Source organism: Microtus oregoni, unplaced genomic scaffold, assembly GCF_018167655.1.
Source record: "Microtus oregoni isolate MIOR12 unplaced genomic scaffold, Mior012 000024F_ref0000369, whole genome shotgun sequence".
Classification (NCBI taxonomy): Eukaryota; Metazoa; Chordata; class Mammalia; order Rodentia; family Cricetidae; genus Microtus; species Microtus oregoni.
This window is the reverse complement of record NW_024543083.1, coordinates 12,515,074-12,541,854: the sequence shown is the minus strand read 5'-3', so window position 1 is coordinate 12,541,854 and position 26,781 is coordinate 12,515,074. Positions and strand designations below refer to the sequence as shown.

At 45.3% G+C, this 26,781-nt stretch overlaps 2 protein-coding genes across 4 annotated transcripts in view; one reads left to right on the top strand and one right to left on the bottom strand.

Moving 5' to 3' along the window:
* Mcph1 (microcephalin 1) overlaps positions 1 to 26,781 on the top strand; it is a 204,082-nt gene that overhangs the window by 66,797 nt on the left and 110,504 nt on the right. For all 3 annotated transcript variants that reach the window (XM_041673787.1, XM_041673786.1, XM_041673785.1), the window contains one exon: positions 19,822 to 19,899. In XM_041673787.1, the coding sequence (XP_041529721.1) occupies positions 19,822 to 19,899 (78 nt within the window). The remainder of the gene's footprint in view (positions 1 to 19,821; positions 19,900 to 26,781) is intronic.
* Angpt2 (angiopoietin 2) overlaps positions 21,966 to 26,781 on the bottom strand; it is a 53,123-nt gene continuing 48,307 nt past the window's right edge. Inside the window, exons 8-9 of the mRNA XM_041673788.1 lie at positions 25,333 to 25,463; positions 21,966 to 22,823 (exon numbers count right to left, since the gene is read on the bottom strand). Coding sequence (XP_041529722.1) covers positions 22,663 to 22,823; positions 25,333 to 25,463 — 292 coding nt within the window. The 3' untranslated portion in view covers positions 21,966 to 22,662. The remainder of the gene's footprint in view (positions 22,824 to 25,332; positions 25,464 to 26,781) is intronic.

Genomic DNA, 26,781 nt, shown 5'->3' with positions numbered 1-26,781 from the left:
TGAGAGCCAGGGAGGGTGTTCTTCCTACAGTCACACTGAGAGCCAGGGAGGGTGTTCTTCCTACAGTCACACTGAGAGCCAGGGAGGGTGTTCTTCCTGCAGTCACACTGAGAGCCAGGGAGAGTGTTCTTCCTGCAGTCACACTGAGAGCCAGGGAGGGTGTTCTTCCTGCAGTCAGTCACACTGAGAGCCAGGGAGGGTGTTCTTCCTACAGTCAGTCACACTGAGAGCCAGGGAGGGTGTTCTTCCTACAGTCAGTCACACTGAGAGCCAGGGAGGGTGTTCTTCCTACAGTCACACTGAGAGCCAGGGAGGGTGTTCTTCCTGCAGTCACACTGAGAGCCAGGGAGGGTGTTCTTCCTGCAGTCACACTGAGAGCCAGGGAGGGTGTTCTTCCTGCAGTCACACTGAGAGCCAGGGAGGGTGTTCTTCCTGCAGTCACACTGAGAGCCAGGGAGGGTGTTCTTCCTGCAGTCAGTCACACTGAGAGCCAGGGAGGGTGTTCTTCCTGCAGTCACACTGAGAGCCAGGGAGGGTGTTCTTCCTACAGTCAGTCACACTGAGAGCCAGGGAGGGTGTTCTTCCTACAGTCACACTGAGAGCCAGGGAGGGTGTTCTTCCTACAGTCACACTGAGAGCCAGGGAGGGTGTTCTTCCTGCAGTCACACTGAGAGCCAGGGAGGGTGTTCTTCCTGCAGTCACACTGAGAGCCAGGGAGGGTGTTCTTCCTGCAGTCACACTGAGAGCCAGGGAGGGTGTTCTTCCTACAGTCACACTGAGAGCCAGGGAGGGTGTTCTTCCTACAGTCACACTGAGAGCCAGGGAGGGTGTTCTTCCTGCAGTCACACTGAGAGTGCTCAGAGAGTGTGGTGAGGCTAAGCCTAGAGGATGGCGGGGCCTTTTAAACTCCCAGCCTCCAGTGGAAATAAGATCAGAACAGGCTTGGGCTGAAAACACAAACTGGGTTTTCTCACATGCCAGTGAGGGTTGCTGTGTGTTTGACTAAGGAGTGATGTGAACTATGCTCTTGATGGCTCAGAAGCCAAAAAGAAAAAACCCCTCCAGAGATTGTTTGCACAGATGGATTTGCTTAGGATGAAACATGTTCGTCTAATCCCATTTGGATATGTTTCGCCAAGCTCGCATGTATCCTTAACATTATTATCTGTGCATTTAAGGCAGTCTTTAAAAATGTATCATCGTTTTCATAATTGATAGATTGTGATAGTCTGTCAGTCAGTGTGTTTTCCTTTTGATCCTCAGCCTAGGGGTCACTTCAAAGCCCATAAGCTCACTGCTGATGGGAGCAGCAGCATTGGTTACTTGTGTTACGTTGACTCCCATGCTCTTTTCTCCTCGCCCAAGAATGTACTACATTAATACTGGGTTAATTTAATCCTGTAGGATTATGCTGTGAAAACAAGCTGCAGATGTACTGTTAAGAATGGCTCTAAGTCTTTTTCCCGTGTCATAACCCCGCTCTCTGTTACAAAAGGCTTAAGAGGGATGGGGAGAGTTGCAATCGCTAAAGTGCTTGCTGCGCATGAAGACCTGGGTTCAAATCCCAGGGCCTACACAAACAGTCTGTTGTGCTGCATGAACTTGGAATCTCTTCTGTCACTGAGGAGGCAGCTACAGGCAGATCGCTAGGCTAGTCTAGCCTAATGGGCGGGTCCTAGTGAGGAATGCAATCTCAGGAAATAAGGTGGCTGGCTTCTGAGGAATGACACAAGCTGGAACCTCTGGCATCCACACACATGTGCACACACAGGAAAACACGCAAAAAGACTTAGATATGTGCTTAAAATTATGATGTGCAAAACATTAAAACTGATCTGTTTTGTTTTGTTTTTCAAGACAGGGTTTCCATGTGTAGCCCTGGCTGTCCTAGAACTCACTCTGTAGACCAGGCTGGCCTCGAACTCACAGAGAGATCCACCTGCCTCTGCCTCCCGAGTGCTGAGACTAAAGCCATGCACCACAATCACCCGACTCCAGAAGGGTATTCTTTACATATATAGGTATCCATACTTGATTCTGTGTTAGTCTGTTCTGAGAGTTGGGCAGCTAGGAGAGACCGGATGAGGGTTGGAACACTCCCTGTCAACTTGCAGAAAGACACTTGTCTGTAAGGGGGCACAGCAAAGGAATTGCCAACATCCCTGCTACATGGTATAGTTAAGGTTTTTTATTGTGGATAGGAGAGAACATCCAGAGGCATCTGGAAGAGTCTAGAGCCAAGAGAAAAGGAAACCGACTGGGCATGGCTAGGGCTATGCATTTACATGAGAAGGGAGAATAGCAAATGGTTAGAATAGAGCATAGTGAGAAAGCAGGGGAGCTGGTGTGGGAATAGTGAGACTGGGGGATGGTTATGAGGGAGGCCAGTAGCTGGAGCAAGAATTAGACTAGGGTGGGGACTGATGGAGCCTGGAGGCCAGCATGGGCTTTGATATGCAGCCACAGATACATGTCAGTAGAGAGCCATATGTCCCTTCTGCCACAGGTAAGCAAAACGACTCCTTTGCCTGATGGGAACCAGTTCCTCGAGTTCCTGGAAAATGCTCGTTTCCTTTAGCTGTCAGAAATCCTCCCATAGTTCAGGTTAAGCTAGACCTAACTCAATTTGGACTCAGGCAAGAGGCCCGCCCATTCTGGAGGACAGAGGAATGGAAATGAGATGCCCTTTGCACCTCACAATATTAGAACCCTCACACTTCTGCTCAGTGTCTACCAGTTCTTCACTAATCACATACGGCCCCCTAAACTCTGCTCTGTCTACTTCATGGACCTTCCAAAAATGGAACAGAAACTCCATTTTTCCACTTCCCCAAGTGTCAAATAGTTTTGCTACCAAAATGATATCACTGCCACCCCGAGTGGCCGTGAGCCTTCTGGAATAACCTTCCCCCTACAAGTCTCTTGTCTTCAGTGCCTGACTCAAGGCTCATCTCCACCTCCTCCTTACATCACCTCCCCTTCTCCAGAACTAGATCATTCCAGAAACAAGCTGCATTACTTTGTCCTAGCACATCACAAGGACCACTTTCAGTTCCAGAGGACAGCTCCTCACTCAGATTTCCCAGTTACTCATTATGTTTAGACGCTCATTCAAATCAGGGCTGCTTAAATAAATCACTCTTCACGAAACTGACCAAGTTATTTAAAAACAACAAGAGGTGCGGCCCTCTCAGCGTGTTCACATGTCACCCCCAGGATCACACCTGCTCTAACAAGGCCACACCACCCAATCGTTCACACGTAGGAGCTTGTGGGGGCCTTTCTCATTCAAACCACCCCAGTTACTATCCACTGTCACCATAGTCAAATGCAAAAACAATGCGTGAGACAAAGAAATCTGATGGAGGAAGGTCATTGGCTAATAAAGGAACTGCCTTGGCCCATTTTATTGGTTAGAAGATAGGTGGGTGGAGTAAACAGAACAGGATACTGGGAGGAAGAGGAAGTGAGCTCAGAGACTCCACAGCTCTCCTCTCGGGAGCAGACGCCTCAGCAGAGACGCCATGCCCTGCTCCCTGGCAGACACACGCGATGAAGCTCCGACCCAGGATGGACATAGGCTAGAATCTTCCCGGTAAGCGCACCTAGGGGCGCAACACAAATGATTAGAAATGGGCTAAATTAATATGTGAGAATTAGCCTAGAAGAGAATGGGCCAAGCAGTGTCTAAAAGAATATAGTGTCCGTGTAATTATTTCGGGGCATAAGCTAGCCGAGCAGGCGGCTGGGGTGTTGGGGACGCAGCCCCGCCGCCCTTATTACTACAGAAATCAGAATCATAGAACTCTTCTCATCGTTCTGCTGTCATAATCTTTGTATCCTCTTTTCTATGCTGTCCCCTAGGCCTTGCAGAGGCTGATGTAGATGCCAAGTTCTCAGCGGCAGCCATTACCTTCAGTTATGAGGTTCTTTTTTAGCCACTACCTTTCCATGCCGGGCAGCCAGCAGCCAGTCTAAGACATAAGTATTTAGATGCCCATCTGGCTACACCCAGCCTAAAGCCGGTAGTGAGCTCCTCACTAGGGCCTGTGACTCCCCAGCTATAGATTTTTGCCCTGGTTAACAAAACCAGATACGTTTTTCTTCCTATGAAGGAGGCCTGATATCCAATCCAATACTATAACTTTCTTTCAAGCCTTTGAGTACTGTATCACCGCAGGCAGCCCCTTCAGATCTTGACAACACTGTTTTGGAGACTTGAATCTTAGGCAAAATGCAAACGATTGCAGTGCCAGCAAAAGCTAACACAGCACTATGTGGGAGACGTGAGTCCGCCACAAGAAGCCGATATCTGTTCCGGGAACTCTGCATATTGTAACAGCTGCCGGCTTCTCCCTTCTCTACCAGCACATGCCTATCGATACTGCTAGGGTTAACCTTCAGGAATAAGTCAAGAAATTAACCAGGCCTTTTTCTCTAGTTATACCAGTCTTCAACAAGAAGGCAGGGGTTACCTCTTCTTGCACAGCCTTCCTTCTTGCATTTATATTATTCCATTGTTTTGCTTTGCTTACATTAGTGTGTTCACGTATGATCGCGCATGCATGGTGCATATGTGGGGTTCACCTCAGGTGTTGTTCCCCAGGTACCTTCTAACTTCTGTTTGAGTCTCTCATTGGCCTTGAGCCTTGCCAAGTTGTCAGACTCTCGGCCCATGAACTTCCAGAGGTCTGCCCATCTCTACCCCCCAGCTCACCGTGACTGGCATTACAGATGTGCACCACCACTGTACCTAGTGTTTTACTTGAGTTCTGGGGTCTAAATTCAGGTCCTCACCCTTGCAAGGTCCATGTTTACTGACCAAACCATCTCCCTAGATTTCCTCCTTGAATTTTGAAAAGGAGTCAATACCAACATAATATATTTATTTGAGAGAGATGGTTGCTGCCACCATTAGGAAGATCAGTGGCCAAAATTTCTAGTTTAACATCCAACTTAATTTGCATCTCCAGGCAGCATATAGTCATAGATAACATTACAGCCTTCACAGGTTGCGGCTTCCCTTCATGTTCATGAGTTTTCATACTCTATCCTGAAAGATGACATGGACCTTGCTGTCAAAAGTCCTCACCCTCCATGGGCTTTCCTCTAACTCCATCTCCAGTGTAGTTGGGGGATTCTTAAAATATTCTCTTTGGCTAGCATCAGAGACTTAGCTCCAAGGAAAACATTTCTGAGAATGTTTTTATTTCAGGGTTTGTATAGTGTTCTCAGGAAACCTCTGTGAAAGACCACTGTTGCCGTCCTTCAAAGTCAGATGGCTGCCTCTGGCCAGTTCGTCACAAAAGCTCCTGGTGATTTTGTAACAGTTCAGTGTGAATTTTTGCCTAGTCTTCCATTATTTTTCTATTTGAGAACTTTGCTAATGATTTCCTGCATGCTCACAAAGCAGTTAATTTCCTCAGTGTTCTGTTTTCTGAAAAGTCAACAATCCATGTTTCTCTGAGTTCATGACTGAATCGTCTGACATATAAGTAAGATAGGACCATGGCTGGTGCTGCTGGTTCCTGTACGTGGGAGAACAGGAGTGACCCCACAGAAAATAAGCTGATGTGACCAAGTGTCCATCAGGACTCAGGCTGCGTCAAACGTTCTCCTCACCTGGCGCCTTGCTTGCTGTTCTTGCCAGCCTTCTCACCTGCTTGTGGTCACTAACAGCTAGCAGAGTGTCCTGTGACCCCAGTCCTTCCCTTCTCTAGTTCTTTCTGTCTCTAGTCAGAATCACACTGGCACCCGTGGAGAATTCAACCTATCTCATATTTTAAGATGCCAGGTCTAAACAGTTCACAAACAAAGCTTGATAAGAGGTTATAAATGTTAAATCAGCTATAAATCCAAATATTCCTACTAATTTTCAAGGAATGTACAGTAAATAATCAAGTGCTTTCTGGTTCAGAAAGAATGGAATGAGTCTCCACGTTGGGGTGATGTGATCAAGATGGGGCTCTCTCTCCCCTTGGTTTACTGGCATCTAGGATGGAATCAAAATGCTCCAGAACAAAGCCTGTCACTCATGTGTCTGAGTCTCTCACTTCACAACACTCACTTCACTGCTACTTATTCTGGAACCAAAGCTGAGAGCTCCCAGACCCAGGTCTGCCTTCTGCTTGCTCAGTATCTTATCCTCCCTTCAGAAGACAGGCTCTTCAGAACGAGGCATCTTGGACACCCTCTCTTCTTGAGCCTTACATTGATAAGTTCTAAGGGTGAAAGGCTAAGCAGATTGCTCTAGCCTATCACATCTGCACCCAGAGCTTGCCTAGCTCCTCTAGCTGCACACGCAGTCTTGGCTTAGTCTGGCCACACCTGGCAGGCAGAGACGTCAAGCTCCCCGGGATCTGCCTGAGTAGTTCTGGAACCCTTGAGCTTTCACAGGCTTTGCTCCAGAGAGACTTCACCCCTGCCTCGGGTTAGTGCATGAAGGACTGCAGGCTGCAGAGAACTGCACATGTGCCAGTTCACGGGGCCCTGCAGTGTTTTGCAGCATAGAAACTGCATATTTAAACACGTACCCAGATGAAAACACAATGCAGAGTAGCTTATCTGGCTCTCCAGCATGGGTCTTTGAAGCAGTATTCAGAAAGGCCTTGTTCCAAGGCAATGATCATTTATCTTAGCACATCCCTGACTTGCAGATTTTCACCACGAAATTATATAGATTCTCTCTACCAAGGTAAAACTGTAGAGTCCGTCTGTTTCTGTCCCTGTGCTGTGCCCACACGCTTTTTCCACAGGGAACTGGCCATGGACCACTTCAATAAGGATTCTGTCTGGAGCCCTTCCCTAATCCTGTCATCTTTTTGTCCCTCTGGCAGGATCCTAGAGTCCTTTTTCCACACTGGAGGCACAAACTGCCCATGATTGAGAACAGATTAAAAAACAGACACATGATTCCCCTGGAAAATGAGGTCCTTGGCATTTACCTTGATAAGAACAGTGGATAAATGTATCTGGGAGGGACAAGTGGTGGCCTTTGGAGTCAGAGCCGTAATCTCAGAGAGAAGACACCGTGAACCACCACCACAGGCTTCATCATGAGAAAAGCTCTACCATCATGGCCTTTTTCTTTAAGGTGATCTAGAACCAACTGTAGCTTCATAGGTCACTGCAGAAGGATGGGAACTATTCCAGCTAGATGGGAGGCTTTTGTCTGTCTGTCCTATGCCCTGAATGGGTTTCAGGGAGGTTAGAGCAGAAACAAAGCCACCAGCAGCAGGCAGGTAGAATGATCCAGAGAGAAATGCCCGTGGCCATGACAAGGGGAGTTATAGCACAGCTTGTGGATAGAGAGCTTTGGCCATGACAAGGCACCTGTAGTACAGGTAGAGTGTAGAAAGCTGGTCTGCAGCCGATTGGATGCCACAGATCTGACAGTGTGTTGTGTGAGGGAGTAGAGGGAACAAAGTGACTCTTACAGTTTTATTGAAACAACATGGTTGTTACCATGGGGATAGCAAGGGAGAAAAACATGAACATACCAAGGTAGTGGGGACAATAGAAAACTCTGAATTATGTATGTATTATGCTGGAGATTTCCTATCAGGTATTCAAGGAGAGGGAGAGAGAGAGAGAGAGAGAGAGAGAGAGAGAGAGAGAGAGAGAGAATGAATATGAGAGAGAAGTTTAGCGTCATGGAATCATTGTGCAATGAAGACCCAGAGGAAGAATAAGGCCTAGGCTGGGCCAGCTCCTAGGAAAAGCAAGGGGAATCAGGAAGGACATGTTACTGCACATTGTAAACACACCCACTTTATTATTTTATGAAAATAGCCCCGGGTTACAGTAAGGTTTAAAGTACATGTTTCTGTATTGGGCAAATAGTCTCAACAAATTAGACCAACAGTTGGTAAATGGAGGCACTCAGTTTCACTCAGCTTGTCCCTGTCCCTTTGACAGTATCATGGACACAGGGACCACACTGTTTTTCTATGCTTCATTTTCACTAAAAGCCACTGATGCCAGATTTAATATCTAGGGCTTGGTTATCTCTCACTATGATTGAGATTCTGGGACATCACCTTAAACTGAAATCCAAGTTCAGCACTCACTCTTAGAAAATCCTTCAGTGAGTGGAGATGGTTCTGCATTAGGAGAACTGGCCACTCTCACAGAGGACCTGGTCTAAGTTCCCAGCCCCCCCTCCCCCCATGGTGGCGCATAACCTTCTGTAACACCAGTTCTAGAAGATGCAGTGCTCTCTTTTCATGTCTGCTCTTCGTTGCAGGTTCAGAGATGATTTCTTACTCCTCCTTCCTTCCTTCCTTCCCTCCCTCCCTCCCCTTCCGTTGTACTGAGTACCTGGCTGTGTGCTTGCTCTGGAGCACTGAGCTATACCTCCAGCCCAATTTCTGATGACTCGATCAGTCTTACTTTTGTTAATAGCTTGGAATATTTTATCCATTGGCACACATTGGAAAATTCACCCGTAATTTGATTTAACTGGAACTTTCCAGCAGCTGCCTCTAGCCATCTGTCATTCAGATCCATGCCAGTGACACTGGGATGCTGTCGGCTGTCCACACTTTCAGGGTTTCTGAACTTTATCCACAAGTGAAAGTAGATTGCCTGGGAGCATTTGTACTTGAACTATGCTAGTCCGCTCTTAAGTACCTTTGTGGATGAGACTTGAGTGCCGACGTCAGCTTTGAGGAGGGCTGATAGAAGAAACACTTGGTTTTCAAGACATTTGTACTGTTTTTAAAACTATAGCTGACAACCTCCCTCATTTTACTGTGCGATACATTTTATGTCTGATTCTTACAGTTCACTTAGAAAAAATACATTTTGCAGAATCAAAAACTAAACTAAACTAAAACCAACATCTTGGGCTTCCTTTTGTCAGAGAATGAGAAGGATACATTCAGTGTGAGCTTGTTCACTGAAAATGAAATAAGAGCTTGTAGTATATCTCTGCTAGAATATTAACATTCTGCATACCTAAACATTTATCAACCTCTGGCCATCTCAGGCCATACACAACCCCTGCAGATCTTTGTTCTGACATACTCAGACCAGAATGCGATCATCGGTGCAGGAGAGTGCAGGGCTCTGTCCTCAGTTTGGCCTGCTCTTCCCCCTCAAGCCTCCACAGCGGGCCACACCTCAGATACTAAGCAAGCCAAGACAGCATCACTCAATGCCACAGGAGTGATTTTCCCTTGAGTTGTGTTGAGTACCAACAGAACAAGAAAGAAGAGCATGCATACAGTGAATTTCACTGATAGTGGTGTTTGTGTGTTGTGTTTGTTTATGGAGGACTCCAGACATTCTGGTATTCTTTATTCTAGCAGGACACATCTCAGTCCTTCTTTCCTCACCCCTTCCTTCTTTTCACAAGACCTTACACATGCCAGCAAGTGTTCTCCCATCAAGTCACACCCCACAAGCCCCATAAAGAGTACTTTTGTCAGGTAACTTAAAGGTGGTCAGGTTCTCTCTGGCGTTCTCTCAGGTTCTCTCAGTCAGAGATGGAACCCAGTGATTGTTTTTATAAGTGAGAGAATTTCTCTTTCCCTCTGATGGAGCAAAGGTTGTGACTTGGTGCTCATTTTTTAAAAGTAGTATAAAATCTAGTGTTTCCCTTGGTAACCGTAGCGTTCAAAGATTTGTCTCCTTGGTCATAGTATCTTGTGCTCTTATTTCATACTGTGAAGTGATGTTTCTGCTATTTATTTTAGTTACATAGGAATTTGTTATAGTTATTTCATTGTTTTTATTCTGATAAGGAAAGTACGTGCTCATGCTATTTATAAAGATGTTTGGATTTGACATCAAGTCCAGTGGTGAAATGCTGGGTCACCCTGGTCACAGCTTAGCTTATTTTAAAAGTGACTATGACTGAGCAGTTTAGTCTTAGGATCTCAGAGTACCTCATTTTCATTTCAGTGAACTGGAAAGGACTGGGTAAAATCCAAGCTGATCAGATCAAGTCCAAGTGCTCCATGTGATCAAGCTCTGCTCTTGTGAGCTGGTGAGGGATATGCAGAGATATCCGGACATGGTTGTACACACCTGGAATCCCAGCATGCAGACGTCAGAGCAGGAGGAGCTTGACTTTGAGTGCAGCTCAGACAACATAGTGAAACCCTGTCTCAACAAGTCACACTTTCTGTGCTGCTAGTTTTATGTCACCCTGATATAGCTAGAGTTATCTGAATGGAGCACACTTAAATAGAGAAAATGCCCCCTAAAATAGGTCTGAAGGACATTTTTTTTCTTAAATAATTTATTTAAATTTATTTTATGTGCACTGGTGTGAAGGTGTCAGAGCCCCTGGAACTGCAATTACAGACATTTGTAAGATGTCATGTGGGTGCTCGGTATTGGATCTGGGTCCTCTGGAAGAGCAGCCAATGCTCTTAACTGCTGAGCCACCTCTCCAGCCCCAAAGGGCCTTTTCTTAATTGGTTATTGATGGGGGAGGGCCCAGCCCATTGTGGTGGTGCCATTCCTGGGCTGGTCTAGGTTCTATAAGAAAGCAGGCTGAGTAAGCTATGAGGAGCAAGCCAGTAAGCAGCAATCCTCCATGACCTTAGCATCAACTGCTGCCTCCAGGTTCCTGCCCTGCTTGCATTCCTGTCCTGACTTCCTTCAGTGATGGACTACAATGTGGACATGTGAACCAAATGAACCCATTTCTCTCCAACTTTCTTTCGGCCATGGTGTGTCATCATAGCAATTGCAGCCCTAAGACACACATAAAAAAGCTTATCTGTCAATATGCAAATTGTTTTCTTCTCACCATCTGGAATCTAGTCTGTCTCTTAATATCTTTTTAACAGGAAAAGAGTTGTTTATTTTTGATGATTAATTGTTTGTATTCTCAATTTTAAATATCATTAAACTTCATTTTTTGCGATTTTTTTGTATATGACAGTGTGGTGGTTCAGGATGAAAATTAGCCGTAGACTCATGTTTGAATAATTGGTCCCAAACTGGTGGAAATGTTTGGAAAGATTAGGAGGTGTGGCCGTGTTAGAGGAATTGTGTCACTAGAGGAAAAGCTTTGAGGTTTCAAGACTAACACTGTTTCCCATGGGTCTCACTCTGCTTCCTGTTTATGGATAAGGATGTAAGCTCTCAGCTGCTGCCTCAACACCATCCTGCTTGCCACACTATCCACCAAGATGGTGATATACTCCTATTCTTCTGGGACTTTAATCCCCGAAGACACCCTTCCTTCAATAAGTTGCCTTGGACATGGTGTTTTATGGCAGCGATAGAAGTTAGGATCAGAAGTGGGGTATTTGTGTGACAGGTATGGTCATGCTTTTATTTGGAAGAATGTAAAAGACTTTGGGGGAGGAGGGTGGAAAGCTGGTCAGTGGGTCATACACCTGTAATCCCAGCACTCAGGAGGCAGAGGCAGGCGGATCTCTGAGTTCTAGGCCAGCCTGGTCTACAGAGTGATTTCCAGGACAGCCAGGGCTACACAGAGAAACCCTGTCTTGAACAACAACAATAATAATAAAAGACAAAGACAACAATGATGACAAGGACTTTGCTTCTTTGGACTAGAATAGTTGAGCACCGTAAGAGGTGCTGAATGTGCCATCAGTGCTGAGAAAAATGCTGGCTGTGGAGGTTTAGCTCAGGTGGATTCTGAGGGGAGCAGTATTAGCAGCTGGGCTAGAGACCATTCTTGTGACACTTTGGTAAAGAGAGCAACTTTCCACCCTTGTCCTAAGACTGAACTGAGTTTCTTGGAGATTTCGAGACAGTCTAATACTGACTCTGTCGTGTAGTCATTATGCACACCTACAATGAAAAAGAGCAAGTGTGGCAGAAATACAGACAAAATGTACAGTTTTAGGAGAAAACGAGCATCTGGAAATTTAATGTTGAAGACAGGGCTTATAATGAAAGAGATAAAGAAAGGCCTGATATAAGGTGGAATAAAGGAGTGGTGCCTTCAGTGCAAGACCCCACCCAGCCAAGCTTCCAACTTGTGTAAAGGCCTAAGGAATTCAACTGCTACAGATGTAGTTCAAGGAAGCCAGGCTCCATCCTATACAGGCAGCCAAACTTGCCAGTGTCATCCCTGTGCTTCTGACTTCAGAGCCGTGAAGGATAAAAGAATAAAGGGGTTGCGGAGTCTTCTTTCTAGGTTAAGGAAAACCACTGAGATCCCCAAGATGTTAGCGGTGCCAAAACCATGCCCTAAACCTCAGCACTGCTAAAGAGAGCTACAAATAGGGAGGAGAACCAGCTCAAGAGAGAGAAGTGTCTTGCAGTTAGCAAAGCTGGAAGGGCAGAGCCATCTAAGCCTTTTGGCTTCTGACACAGGCTGTAGGATTTGGAGTTTTCCCTGCTGGGCTTTGTTCTTGCCTTGGTCCAGTATTTCCTCAGTCTGCCTCCTTTTCTCCCTTTTGGAATGGCGATATATATTCTGTGTCATTGTTGGAAGTAGAGATGTGCCTTTTGATTTTACGGGAGCTTGCAGCTGAGAGATTGACTTGATTGGCTGACGTTGAGACTATGGGGAGTTTTGAAGTTGAACTAAATGCATTTTGCATTATGATGTGGTCATGGGCCTTTGGGAGCCAGGGAGTGGAATGTGCTGGTTTGAATGAGAATGGCTGTCATGGATTTGGGCTCCAAACTCATAGATTTGTCCCACAGTGGGTGGGACTGTTTGGAAAGAATTGGAAGGTATAGCCTTCTTAGATGAAGTATGTCACTGGGGGTGGTTTTCAAAACACTCCCAGCATTCCCAGTTAGCTCTTTCTGACTCTTCCTTGTAGATCAAGATGTGAGTTCCCAGACGCTGCTCTAGCTGCCTGCCTTTAGGCCTTTTCTTCCCCACCATGATAAACTCTCGTAAGACCATGTACACGCAGTATCATCTTGGTCATGGTGTTTGTCACAGCAGTGAAAAAGTACAGATACAGACAAACAGAAAAGCTGCTTGAAATTCAGGTTCTGATTTAGGTGGGATTGATGATCCAGAGGTGGCGTTGGTCCAGTGGGCTTCCCAGACAGTCTTATGCCCAGTGCTGTGACTGGGCACTTGGGTTGGAAGGCTCAAGAACCAAGTAGACACGTTAGGGGTGGAGATAAGCTGTTTCTCCGTGGTGCCAGTTACACAGAGGCATTGTTTCCCACGTGATTTCCACCTGCCGATTCCGTTGGTCAGCACGAGCAGCTGTGAGATGGTGACTTGAATACCCTTAGTGAATTGTTCATAATCAAGGGGGGATTCATGCTCACAGTTGGAGAGTTTTGAATATGAATTCAACACTTCCATAATTTATGGCCCATATTAATTCCAAAGGTAACCTTGGAGTCATCTTTTTTATTATCAACAAGCTTCAACGTTAGCATGGTATTTCTGCAAATGGATAAGATCATGGATTTCATACTAACCTACTAAGAGCCACTTACTAGCTGTGTGGCCTTGGGTAAGAAATGACAATCCAAGCCTCATTTAGCAATCTATAGCAGGATAGAAGACCATCTGTATAGTGTCAGCAAATATGATCATGTAGCATTGTTATGCAAGGACTCTGACACCTTTCAGGAGCTGATTTTAAAGTCATGATTTAGGTGAGCCTTGGCAACCTTACAAGAGATCATGTGCCTGCCGGTGCTTTTTAGTGATATCTGTCATCGATGATTCCATGGAGATGAGCTCCCATCAGTCATTATCAGGGCAGCTGGAGAGAAAATGGGGAAGACTGCAAGCACAGTCAGGCTCTTGTTATTGTTCTTTGTTTAGATCCAGGTGTGGTGACTCATGCCTTCAATCCCAGCCCTCAAGAGGTAGAGGCAAGGAAATCTCGGTGAATTTAAGGCCAACCTGGTCTACATAGCAAGTTACAGGACAGCCGTTAATAAATACACAGTGAGAGCCTGTCTTCAAACTAAAGCAGGGGGAGGTGCTGAAGGGATGGCTCATTGCTCTTAACCAGACGTCCCAGATTTGATTCTTAGCACCCACATTATGGCTCACAACCACCTCTAACTCCAGTTCCAGGGGATCTAACGCCTTCTTCTGGTTTCATAGGGAATTACATGCACGTGGAGCACAGACATATATGTAGGCAAAGCACTCATATACCTAAAGTTTTAAAATGAGGGAAATATTGACTATATTTATCTAAAACTTTTTTTCAAACGGCTTTGAAACTGGAAAGGGTGCACACTGTGGACAAATTAAATGGCACACTTTAGTTGACTGTATTTGGAAACATTTGCTACCACTAAAAGTTTTACCTGAAAAATCATTGCAGTGTGGCAGGCACTACACCTCTAAATGTGCTTGCTTGTACCTTTAAAAATAACTTTTTGCAATTATAGGAAGCATTTCTTGGTGTTGCAAGATAGGGTGGAAATACAGGGGGATAGCTTATTTTGGAACAAATATTATTGCCTTGAAACTTTGCCAGTTCAAGCTGGGTTCTTTGGAAGACCAGACCTCCTGTTTTCTGGCTCCAAAGTGTATGGGACATAAGTAACCATTTACTTTGTCATTAGAATTCAGCTGTTGGTCTCTCTCTCCTCTCCTTCTCTCCCCTCTCCCTCACTCCTTTCCTTCCCACTTCCCTCTGCATCTGTCCTGAAGCTCAGTGTTACCTACAAATAACTACATTGTCACACTGTTTCCCTCACTGCCTGGTTACTCTTCAGTTGGTAGAGATGGATGATACATATTATATATGTGAAGGATTAACTAGCTTGCCCTTTGTCCCAGGCGGTCTGTCTTCTGTGTTTAATCAGTTCTTTACACTGTCGGGTTGGGGAAGAATCACAAACTTTATTACCCTTGAAGCAGCCAAAATGAAGTATGTAGTCCAAATTCTAACTTTGGTTGTATGAGAAAAACCACCCTAATCATCGAGATTAAGACTCTATGGTATCTGGCAGGGAGATTTTTATAATTTGAAATTTAGGATTTTATAAAATGACGTTTTGTTTTTTGTGGTGTTTTTGTTTGTTTGTTTGTTTGTTTTTGTTTTTCAAGACAAGGTTTCTCTGTGTAGCCCTGGCTGTCCTGAAACTCACTCTGAAGATCAGGCTGACCTCAAACTCACAGAGATCCACCTGCCTCTGCCTCCGAGGTGCTGAGATTAAAGGCATGCGGCACCACCGCCTGGCAGCAAATAACAGTTTAATAAATTACTTCTATTGGCCTTAAAAATATTAAACATGCTTCCATCCCTTAAACCACAATTGATGGGGAGAATGGGTAAGAAGATGGTTAGCTGTTGTTTTCTCTAGACGGCAAGGACCCTCTCTTGCTTCTTTCTTCCTAGGACCCTAAAGCAGCTCATATTGCCAATTGCTGCTGAATTTTATTGTGTTCTGAGACAGGGTCTCCCAGGCTAGCCTTCTGCTCCCTATGTAGCTGGCGATGACCTTAACTCTGATCATCCTATCTCCAGCTCCTGAGCTCATAGACTACTGTCAGCACACCTGTTCATGCCACACTGGGGATCAAGCACGCGAACTTCCCTACCTGCTGCCTAGGCAAGTAGTCCGTCAGCTTGGGCTCCATCCTCAACCCATAAAGTTGACTTTTTAACAGAATAGCTGGAGATTTGTTCTCTCTAAACAGGCTCCAACCCAGAGCCCAGGGAGGCTGGTCATCTGGAACTCCGGAGTGAACTCGGTTTTTATAGTACAGTTACAGTGAGTTTGTTCATCCAAAGTGGCTGTTTCTAAATGTTTCAGCCTGCTCTACAGCAGTGCTGCCGAGTGAGTTGAATCAACTTCATGCTGTATTTCATGTCAACACTTAATCATTACTGATTGGAACCATTTGCTTTCTCAAGCCCAACCTAAAAAAGTCTCTCTTACAGATTTTTTTTTTTTGTAAGTCCAAGCCATCTACCATCACTTTTAATTAAAATAATTTGCTTATTTTCTTCTTTAAGAACATTTTTTGAGATACTGAAAATTAAACTAAGGAAGCTTCACTTAGGGTCTCTGCTTAAGAAATATTTTGTGAGTAAAGAATTTTTTGTTGAGATATTTAAACTGTTAAAAAATATTATAAATTTTTTAGCTCGGTCCCCAGGACCAGCAGGTGTCCTCTGACCATAGTGCTCACACCCTTGTGTGTGGGTCTGCAGACACACGTACTTAGAAGCATCATTTGCACACCGTGGCTACTAGGTTGACTAATATACTAGGATCCACAGGATTTCTGGAAATTTCCTGATTTTCTTGAATTGATGACTAATGCTGAACTGCCAGTGTCCTTCCCTGAGTTCCTGCAGATGTGTTCTAACATTCCTCTCTCAGATACATGTACTCATCAGTGTCCTTCCCAGAGTTCCTGCAGATGTGTTCTAACATTCCTCTCTCAGATACATGTACTCACCAGAGAACCTTTCAGTTCCAGTATCCAGGTGAATCTCTTGGTTGTTCTGGCTCTCTCAGAACTCAGGCTCACAGGCAAACGTTCTGTTGGTGCTCCCCCCCACCACCTCCTGTTTTTCCCCTTTCATCTAATTGTCCCTGTTGTGGCTGCTCTATGATTGGGAAGGCTATATCCGACACAGGGAGGACAAAATGGGCGGATACAGCCTGCTGGAGCCCAGCATCTCCTGTGGGTGGAAAGGTGAGTAGGGCCAAATTCACTTTTTCTGTTTCGTTTGGTTTGTTTCTCTGGGTAAGTGTCCCCAGAAAGACTGCCTGTCCCCTGCTAAGGACACTGTTCCTGTGTCCTTCACTCTCTTCTCGCTTCAGGAAAGGAGTTACTCCTTTGAACTATTCTCTACCTCCAGTTCCCTTGTCCCCACATTCCCTAGCTTTTGGAACTCTGAAAAAATGATTTTAATTTTCTTGTCACCTTGCTTCTCCAGACACTTGTTTCTGCCCTCCTCAATCAGCCACCATTTATCTGGCTGCTTTGCATTTTCCAGAGTTTGGTCATGCCGTCTCTTCTGTGCACTCTTTCTCCCCTCAAGTTCCTGGTGGAACTAAAAGTCTGCTTACTTGGTTGTACCAGTCACATTTCAGCTGCATTCTCTTCATAATGTATAGCCGTCATTTGCATTTAATAACAGCACCACTCTGGCTTCCCCAACTGCAGCCAAACTGCCTCACACTGCCCACGAGAATTTTTGAAATCTGTAAAACAAGAAGAGACTTGGAGGGCATGGAGGAATAACTCAGTGGTTAAGAGCACTGCCTGCTCTTCCAGAGGACTGAGATTTGAGTCCCAGCACCCACATGACAGGTCACAACCATCTAAAACTGTAGTTCCATAGGATCCAGTGGCCTCTTCAGGTATACAGCTATACATGTGGACAAAACACCCATATGTGTGTTTTTTTTTAAAACAATTTCTGTCTTTTTTTTTTTTTAAAAAAAAAAAGGTTTATTTATTTATTTATTTATTAGGTATACAGGGTTCTTCCTGCACATATCCCTGCAGGCCAGAAGAGGGCACCAGATCTCATTATAGATGGTTGGGAGCCACCATGTGGTTGCTGGGAATTGAACTCAGAACCTCTGGAAGAACAGTCAGTGTTCTTAACCTCTGAGCCATCTCTCCAGCCCCTAGATAGATCTTTAAAAAGAAGAAGAAACTTGGTACCCAGAGTAGTTGAGTGAATTGCATAGCCCTCCATGATGGGACATCATCTAGGTATATCTAAAAATAAAGCAAGAAAATAGTTCCTCCGTTAAGTTCATTAGCAGAGTTTGGGCTTTATGAGTGATGATCAGATGTCAACACTGTCATTTCTGTTATCTAAAGTGTCTAGTATCAGCTGATGGCATGACGTAGAGCTTTTGCTGAGGTGGATCCTGGAGATCATTTCCCCTACCAAGATTTATATATAAATAATATTTGATCACTTGCATACAGCCCCACTCTGTGTTGCATATAATTTTTCAGTTGTTTTTGTCTTACTCAGTATTTTCTAAGAAATATGTGGGGTTGGGTTAGATGATTCCTCAAGCCTACCTGGAATCCTGAAACACAGAATTCTCACATTTTGAATATTGCACTGAACTAAAGAAAGGGATTTGCCAATAGAATGGGATAAAGCACAAAGTTTTTCCTGTATCTCTGGTTCTATGATTTTAATGAAATCAAATCAGCGTTTTTTGCTCCCTCTGTGAAATACTTATTCTCTATCTATTTGCTTAACAAAATCATACTGTGACTGCCCTATGATTTTATTTTCTTAACATTTAGAAAGGAGTAAAGTCAGAAAGAATGAATTCCTCCACAAAGTTGTTTAGGTTCAGTTGACATTTTAATGTGGGTTGAGTTTGAACTTGAGTGCCACACACATTTCTGCAGCTGACTCCCGGCCTCTCACTACTGTACCACGTTTCCCACCACAGGAGTCTCCCAGGCCACATGTTGACATGGACCTGATGTGGAAACTGCATTTTTATCTCCTGGGCTGAGTCTATGAGGTCGTGGAGACCCACAGTATTGATAGCGTATCTCTAAAGGATAGATAGCCCAGGACAGCTGAGAGCAGTGGGGGAACACTGTGTAACGTGAATGCTTTTAACCCAGTTATTGAACTTATTAAGATCTTTCTGCTCTGCTCTCTCCCCTCTGCTCCTCTTCCCTCTCCTTCACTCCCCTCCCCTCTCTCCCCTTCCCTCTCTTCCCCTCCTTTCCTCTCTCCTCCTCTTCCTATCCCTCCAGTGTCACTTGGACAGTAAAAGGAGAAAACAAAAAAGGGAGTTAAATGACAAAATATCTGTGACCACAGGGAGCTAATTGAAAATGTGGTATTTTCCTTGAGCAGGGTTCCTGTGAACACCCTGCTATTTTCCCATGGTGTCCTCCACTCTCATTTATTGTCTTGAGCTCAGCACCCTCGTAGCTGCTTCTCCTGTCTTGTAGACATGCTCGCTGACTCTCAGGTTTCTGCCATGTGCTGAGCCATCACCCACAATCCTCCCCACCACCTTTCCAGAGCACCACCCCACCCAGCCCAGCAGCACACATGTGCCTCACGCCCCCTTCATACAGCTTCTGCCGCTGGAAATCAGGTCTTTCTGCTTGTACAGGATGCACTTCACCAACTGACTCATTGCCCCAGCCCTCACTTCATTTTTTTATTCATAAAATCGTGGGATGTTTATGGAGGATTCTAGAGGACAGTGAATTAAAAACATATTTCTAACACACAGCATTTCATATAAAAGCAGGATAGCATTCAAATATTGGTTTCATTAAGATACTGAATTAGTTTTGTCAACTTAACAGGATATGAAATCACCTAGGAGGCCAACTTTAGGCACACTTGTGAGGATTATCCTGTTTAAATAAGTCTCTGTCTGTGCCTGTGTGAGATGTTCTTTATTGGGTTCATTGAGTGATCAAACCCATCCTAACCCAGGGCAACACTATGCCCCAACACTTGAGTCCTATACCACATAAAAAGGAGAATCAAGCTAAGATCATGCATTTGGCATTCGTCCTGCTCGCTGACTTTGGGTGTAGTGTGACCTCTACCTAAGCTCTGCTGCCTTGATTTCCCTGCCATGAAGGACTGTGCCCTTGAATTGTGACCCTCGATAACCTCTCTGCTTCTGGTGGGTATCTTAGCTCAGCAGCAGAAGCTGGGTACTGGCCCCCATTTCCAAACATAGCAAGATGTTTTTTTAATATGTGTTTGTTAATGACTGTAACAGGTAGGTAGCATGAAGCTTCCCAAAGCACCCTAGTATTGGGGTGACTGGGTTTCAGGCCTGCAATGTTCATCTTTGCTAGGCTTTCAGGGGACTTTGTTTTTGTTCTAATCAAAGTGACTTTGACCTGCCCCTCAACAGTCAAATCAACCTGTGATGAATGTTCCCTGTGTGTTGTGTCCCTTGTAGGTGCTGTGGTCTTTAGAGTTGGGTCACTGGATTTCTGAGGAGCCCTTTGAACTCTCTCAGTCCTTCCCTGCAGCTCCGGTGAGTAAGCACTGTGCGGTGGTGGGAGATGCAGTGTGGTGATCTAAGAAACGCCGTGTCTTAGGTTAAGGGTGGTCTCGCTCAGACTAAAAGGATGTTGCCCTAGAAGTGAGTGCCTCTGTTGACTGATTTGTGAGCTCATATGGGACCACTTGTAAAGCTCAATGAGAAACGTCACTGTGGAAAGGCTTGTTCACTTACGCTGGCAGTCCAGATTCGGGAAACTGAACTGTGGGGGGTTGCTGCACGTTCATTGCTAACTTGGACTATAAGGTAAGACCTTTCTCCAAAAGAAAAAAGAAAAAAAATAATTTAATTATGAAAGCCTGTGGGACTTTAGAAAACAAATTTTAAAAATAAAAGACAACTCTTAAAACTAATGCTAATACAGATAAAATTGACAGGTATAAAAATCATGGCCTGCTAGCAGCATTGTGATGTGGTCTTAGTCTGAGGTTTGTCCTAAATTCTACCTTTATGGAGTTTTAAGTATTCTAAACAATTGCCAATTAAATTCTGACTTCTCTAATAATTAAGGTTTAACTGGAAACAGGGCTATACAGAAGTTGGCTTTTGTTCCCAAACATGTTGTCTGGTTTGGGACAGTTTATCATTTGGGAAGATGAGTCTCTGAAAGGCAGTGGCCGTTCTGGCTGTCCCGGTGCTCTTACGTAGCTGTCCAAGTGGCCCTGTGCCGGACCCAGCAGGAAGCTGAACTCTGCCCCCCAGGCGCTCAGTCATCTAGCTCGCTGCATTGTTTTGTTTTCATTTTTGAGATTACTGTTTTGATTTCCTTTCAACTTTGTAAATGTTTTCTTAAGAACAGAAAAAAATATTCTTCCCAGTAAGTTTGTTTGTTTAAAGTACTGTGTAAGGAGCCGAAGTATAAAGTAGAAGCCTGAATTCCTCCCATTCTCTGACCTGAGAGAGTGTATATAATTCTGAGCCGCACAGGAGGTTTGCCTTTGGGAATTCTTCCTGCCTTCACGAGAGACTGATGTAAATGCAGAGTGCTGTTCTGGGTCTACCACCTCACTTCCTGTCATTGTGGTCCTTCAGGAACCTTGCTGCTGTCTGAAGCTGTGGGATGTTGTTGTGGTGTCAGATGTTTTAACTGGGTACAGAGCCATGTTGGCCCCGTCGGTGTTCCCTAAATGTAATAATAGAAGCAGCGGTCAGAAAGCAGGGAAGAGTTCTTTACTCTGGAGTTAGTTGGTAGGAAAGGAAGCATGGCAGAAGAGAGGGTGCCTTGGCCACCCGCGTCTGCGGATTGACTGGAGCCCAGAGCAGTGTGTGAGGGTTTCTATCACCAAGGCTGCCTGAAAGAAAATGGGTTAGAGCAGTGTTTCTCAACCTGTGGGTCACAACCCCTTGGGGGTTAGCTTATCAGATATCCTGCATATCAAATACTTGCATTAGGATTCATAATTGTAGCAACAGTTATAAAGTAGCAATGAAATAATTTTAGGTTGTGGGGGTCACCAAAATATAAGGAACTGTATTAAAGGACCACAGGATTAGGAAGTTTGAGAACCATGGGGTTAGAGAAATGTAAAAAACAAAGCCAAACCAAATCTGGACAGAGAAGGGCAGATGGACAGGTAAGGAAGGCACCTGAGAAATTGCATCTCACCACTTTGTGCAGGTGCTCATTGATAGAGACAGCACTCTGCAAGCTTCCGAGAAGTTAGGACACGAGGAATTAGGGTTCAACGGTTCCAAGCATCAAGTTGTGTTCTGAAACTTTCTAAAAGCCTCTGGTGATACTATGAGCAGGACAGTTTGATTTTGCATTCTCAAACACTTCTTCGGTTTTGTCTCAAGTGGGATGGTTTCCCTCAACCACAAAAATCAAGACTTAGTTTCATTTTCTAAAACATATCTTCTTAAACTAGGGAGCAGATCTTTGGGATAGAATACACTAACCCAGAGGTGAGGTCTCGTCATCATGAAGTAGTGTTTTTTTTTCACTAAAAGCAATCTTCCTTGTCATGAGGCATGGGGTTTGTTTTGTATGTGACACCAAAGAACAGAATTGTAAATGTTATCATAAAAATTAAACATAACACCTCAACTAATAAGTTATATTTAATTACTAAAAATACCTTCATATTTATCAGCCAGGCGGAAAACAAAATAGTACAGTCTCCACATACACCAGCGTGGCACCCGCTTGATGGTAATTCCAGATAGGTGGGCACTTGCACCATGTAGGAAGTAATATCCAGCCATTAAAAACTAAGCCGTCGAAGATGGGTAAATGTGTTGTTTTCAAATGAAAATGTAAGGCACCTAAGAGGAAAACAATGCACTGTGCTTCTCCAGATATTAACCTGTAGCCAGCACTTAGAGAATCTGAATACTCGCTGCCGTGGTGAGGGGATACAGTCTGTCACCGTGACAGCTGTGCTGCATATCCCTACAATCTATACGCGTGCTCGGAGGTGATTCCAAGATTATCTTCTCTAAGTTCTGTTTTCCAGTTACTGACTGATGAACTCTCACGTAGCATCCTTCCTTGTGGCAGTCTGCATGCTGTCCCCTGGTTCTCAGCCTCAACGCCACCTTCCCCAGGTGTTTCTCTGGACCACAGTGCCTGTGGGTTGCCTTGAGTTGGCTACTGGTGCAGGCTTAAGTGTTGTTCTTCAGTCTAGCACACAGAGATCCTCCTGATGGAGAAAGGAACTGCTGTGCATCGGTGTCTCTCAGTGCTTTGGGTTAATCTTTGGACACAGTCCACTCTTCTGGTGGTATAGGAGGCGTTTAGAACTCTGCCGGCCGAATCATCATGGTCGTGGCCTTGAGCGAGTAGCCGGACCCCTTCCAGTAGTACCACTTGATACCATTGAACTTGCTCGTGCTCTGCTTTTGTGGGTAGTACTGTCCGTTCAAGTTGGAAGGACCACATGCATCAAACCACCATCCTGTGAAAGTGAAACAGAAGGAATTAGGAGTGGGTGGTGGCACCTGTGTCAGCACGGGGAGGAGGGCTCAGGTGTGCTCATCAGTTTTTGGCTTCAAAGAAGGTGCATACACACCCTCACGGGTCAGAAGAGCCACATTGACTCCTCACTCCCCAGACACACACTTCACACCTGTGCGGTCACAGTTTCGTTGTTGCATGTGTTCTTACACACCTTCTAGCTCCTTTTGTGCAGAAGCCTTGCAACATGGAGAAATGTTGGTCAGTGCTGTGTGAGAAGCCTGGCTGTCATCCATGACTACATTGGTGGGGTGAAGACATGGTGAAACTGGAGGTATATATAGGAGTCTTAACAGCAGGATGGACCAAACGATTCCCACTCCCCTCCATCAAATTGTTTTGGTTGGAATAGAAGCCAAGTGCCCAGTGCTCCATGGAGCTAGGGAAAAAGAAACTTTAAGGCTATAAGAAAGAGTGCTAGGCTGGAGAGATGGCTCAGAGGTTAAGAGCACTGACTACTCTTCCAGAGGTCCTGAGTTCAATTCCCAGCAACCACATGGTGGCTCACAACCATCTGTACTGAGATCTGGCGCCCTCCTCTGGTGTGCGGGCATACATCGAGGCAGAATGTTGTGTACATAATAAATGAATAAATCTTAAAAAAAAAATAAAAGAAAGAGTGCTAAGGGAGAGTCAGGCATAGCAAGGACCTTCTTCATGGTCACTCCGGATCCCACAAATAGGAGCAGAGTTGGTGATAGGATTTGCCATATGAAGCAGTAACGTGGATGGTGTACTAATCTGAAATCATCTCTAAGCCTCAAGTGGGAAAGACACCGATTACATGAGATTGCGTGATAGTATTCATGTTTGTCTTTAAATACAGAAAACAATGCCAAGAATTGATAGTAAAGAATGTAGATGAAATACCTACTGAGAGGCTATCTCGGGGCAAGTGGGACACACTAGGGCAGCTTCTCTAAATTCCTATAGAGTGCAGCTGTTTCCCTGGACCCTGCTGGCTGGAGACAGTCCTAGCTGATGATTCTGATAAATGGAGGTCTATAAGAAGACTCTGTGTTGTACAAAACCCTTGGAAGGTGGAGAAGTGTCAGTAACAGATCTGCCTTAACCTTCAGGCACCATCCATGCCCCATCCTGCAGATGTCTCCTCCACAGGCCAGCTTCCCCACGGGCCCGCCCATGGCTTGGAAAGTGGCCTCTTTCAGCCCAGACCTCCCATTTTCCTTCCCTGGCTGCTTGCCTCCTCCCCAGCTCCATTCTCAGACCCTAAATCTTGAACTAGGTAAATAAATAGATTGTGTCCTTGGTTATGAACCAGTTCTCCTGCTCTCTGGAGTAGCAGCACACGGGTGGTCTGGAAACAGCCAGCCTCTCCAGAGAGGGCTCAGTGTGGGAATGGCAGCAGGACTTGGGATTAAGTGTGACACAGCCCCAGAACCCACCGCCCTGTCATTGATGTTAAAGTGGATTGTTGCAGCGAGGTGAGAGCGTCTGCCCCTTCCGAAATGAGTTCAGTAGCATTCTTTCCTTTGAATAATTACAACCAATGGGGACAACTCATGCCGCCAAGTGGCCACTCTGTTCTCCCATGAACTCCAGGGTCCTAGTTCTTCTGTGGAATTTTAAGCTCTGAATTTCATTTCATTTTTGCAAGTAAATCTTCTTGTTACTGTTGACAGAGGATTCTTGACTGACGAGTACATGTGAGTCAAGCTCATATCTTTTTCTTATCTTAGCAGCAACCTACCTTTTTATTTTTTAATTAAATTTTATTTATTTATGGTGGGGTCATGCCGCAGCATTGCTGTGGCGATCAGGAAATGACTTGGGAGAAGCAGTGCTCACCTTTCGCCATGAGGCACCCAGGGATCAAATCAGGTTGTCAGTTGACAACAAGCACCTTATGGGCTGAGCCATCTCCCAGACCTGAGCTAGAGTTTCTTACCAAACTGAAACTCATGAGTTCAAGCCCCAGCACGGGGATTGAGGAGCACACCATATACTCCACTTTTCCCAGGGATCCTAGAGACCTGAGCACAGTCTTCGTGTTTATGTGTCAGGTCCCTTACCCACTGAGCTCTCCCCTGCCCACTCTCTCTTGAGAAGAAAGAGACAGCTGAGAAGTCCTTGACCAGATGCTCAGTTACACAGAAATGAAGTGAGATGGAGCTAAATCATCCCCCTTTCATCTGGTCAGTGAGCACAGCCTCTGGAGAGCTCGCTGGATATCACATATCCACTTAATTTCCCGGGCTCACTCCAGAGAGTCCTGAGAACACACTGTTGGCCTAGTGACAGCTCCAGCTCCATGTCGTTCTCACTTCACACGTGGGCCAAAAGGAGAAAAAACAGTGTACTGACATCCAGCTAGCATGTCTTCTCATGAAAGTAAGGCCACTGTCCCCATGCCAGTCTGAGCGCCACACGGCCAGCCTTCTAGGCTCTGCAGTTGCTCCTCGCCAACACAAATAGGAAGAGTTGCCTACCTCCCGTGAGCATCTGGGAACACTTGCAGATGCATTTGTCATTGTCCGAATCCTTTGTGCTAAAATCACTTCCTGGCTGGCTGATGCTGCTTATTTTGCCTGCGGTGCCTGTAAGTCCCGTAAGGTGAATCCTGGAACGTGCAAAGGAAAAAAATAAAAACTGTCACTGGCTGGGGTTGTTGATTCCCCGTAGTGGAAAATTTCTCATGGTGAAGAATTCCATTCTACAGAAGGCACTCAGGCCGGCTAGTGCACTCCAGTGCCTACTCTGTACAAAATATTTTGCACTGGTATAAACAGGAACCAACTTATCATCAAACCCTCCGACCAAGAGGGATGTTTTCGTGACGACTTCAACACATTGCTGCATCAGTATCAGCAGGGATTGGTGGGGCTTTGTATTCATTTTCCTAGTGCCTCCAGATAAATAGAAGCAGTTGTGGGGTGCGGGGGCGAGGGGGGACTGCAGCACAAAGCGGTGTCCCTACAGACCCCTAACCACAGTCCCTGTGGAATGGGTTCTGGAATGCTGGAATGCCCGGATACCCTCTCTGTGTCCCGAACGGGTGGGAGTTAGGATGGAGAGACTAGGAGATAAAGAGCGGGTCTTGAGTTTGGGATAGATTTCCGGTGCTGTATAGAAAGTAAATCCTTGAGAAACCCTGTCTCGAAAAATCCAAAAAAAAAAAAAAAAAAAGAAAGAAAGAAAGAAAGTAAATCCTTGCAGCTGCTTTGCCTTGATTCTGAACACTGGTATAATAAACTGTTCCCTGTTAGGAAGGGAGTCAGTGTCAGTGCTCAGACACCTGATCATAGCCAAAGTGTGGCTGGCAGCAGGCAACTGTGCCAACAAGGGAAGTCTAAGAAAAAGGACAAGTGTAATCATTTGTTTAATGTTTTGGTTTTGAGACAGGGTTGCACACTATAGCTCTCAATGGCCTAGAACTCACTGTACAGTCCAAATTGACCTTGAACTTATGGCAGTCTCCTGCCTAAGCCTCCCAAGTGCTGGACTTAGACATGTACAGCATGCCCATTTAGAACATACAGTTCTGTAGACTATTATATCACTGTTGCAAAGTGCCTGTGGGCAGAGGGTGCACGGCAGGCCAGAGCTGGGTTTCACATGGTAGCAAGGCTGCAAGGATGTCATGTTGGTGCCTTGGCATGCCAGTGCCCAGCTCTGGGAGACGAGCATGCTAAACGCCATGACATGATGAGATCTAGACAGAAGAGGCTCTGCGCCGACTTGCCATAAGGGGAATCCCTGCAGTGGTGACCGGGAAATATCCTTTGAGCCCCTAAATGTACTCTTCTTTGTAAAACTTTCTGCCCTTGCCAACAAGCACCTCGGGATTCAGTTGTCAGAATCTCATGTGGGGACAGGCAGAGAGGAGGGACCACTGCCCAGGGCTCTGCCACAGGTATATACAGTGAGTGCTCATGGCA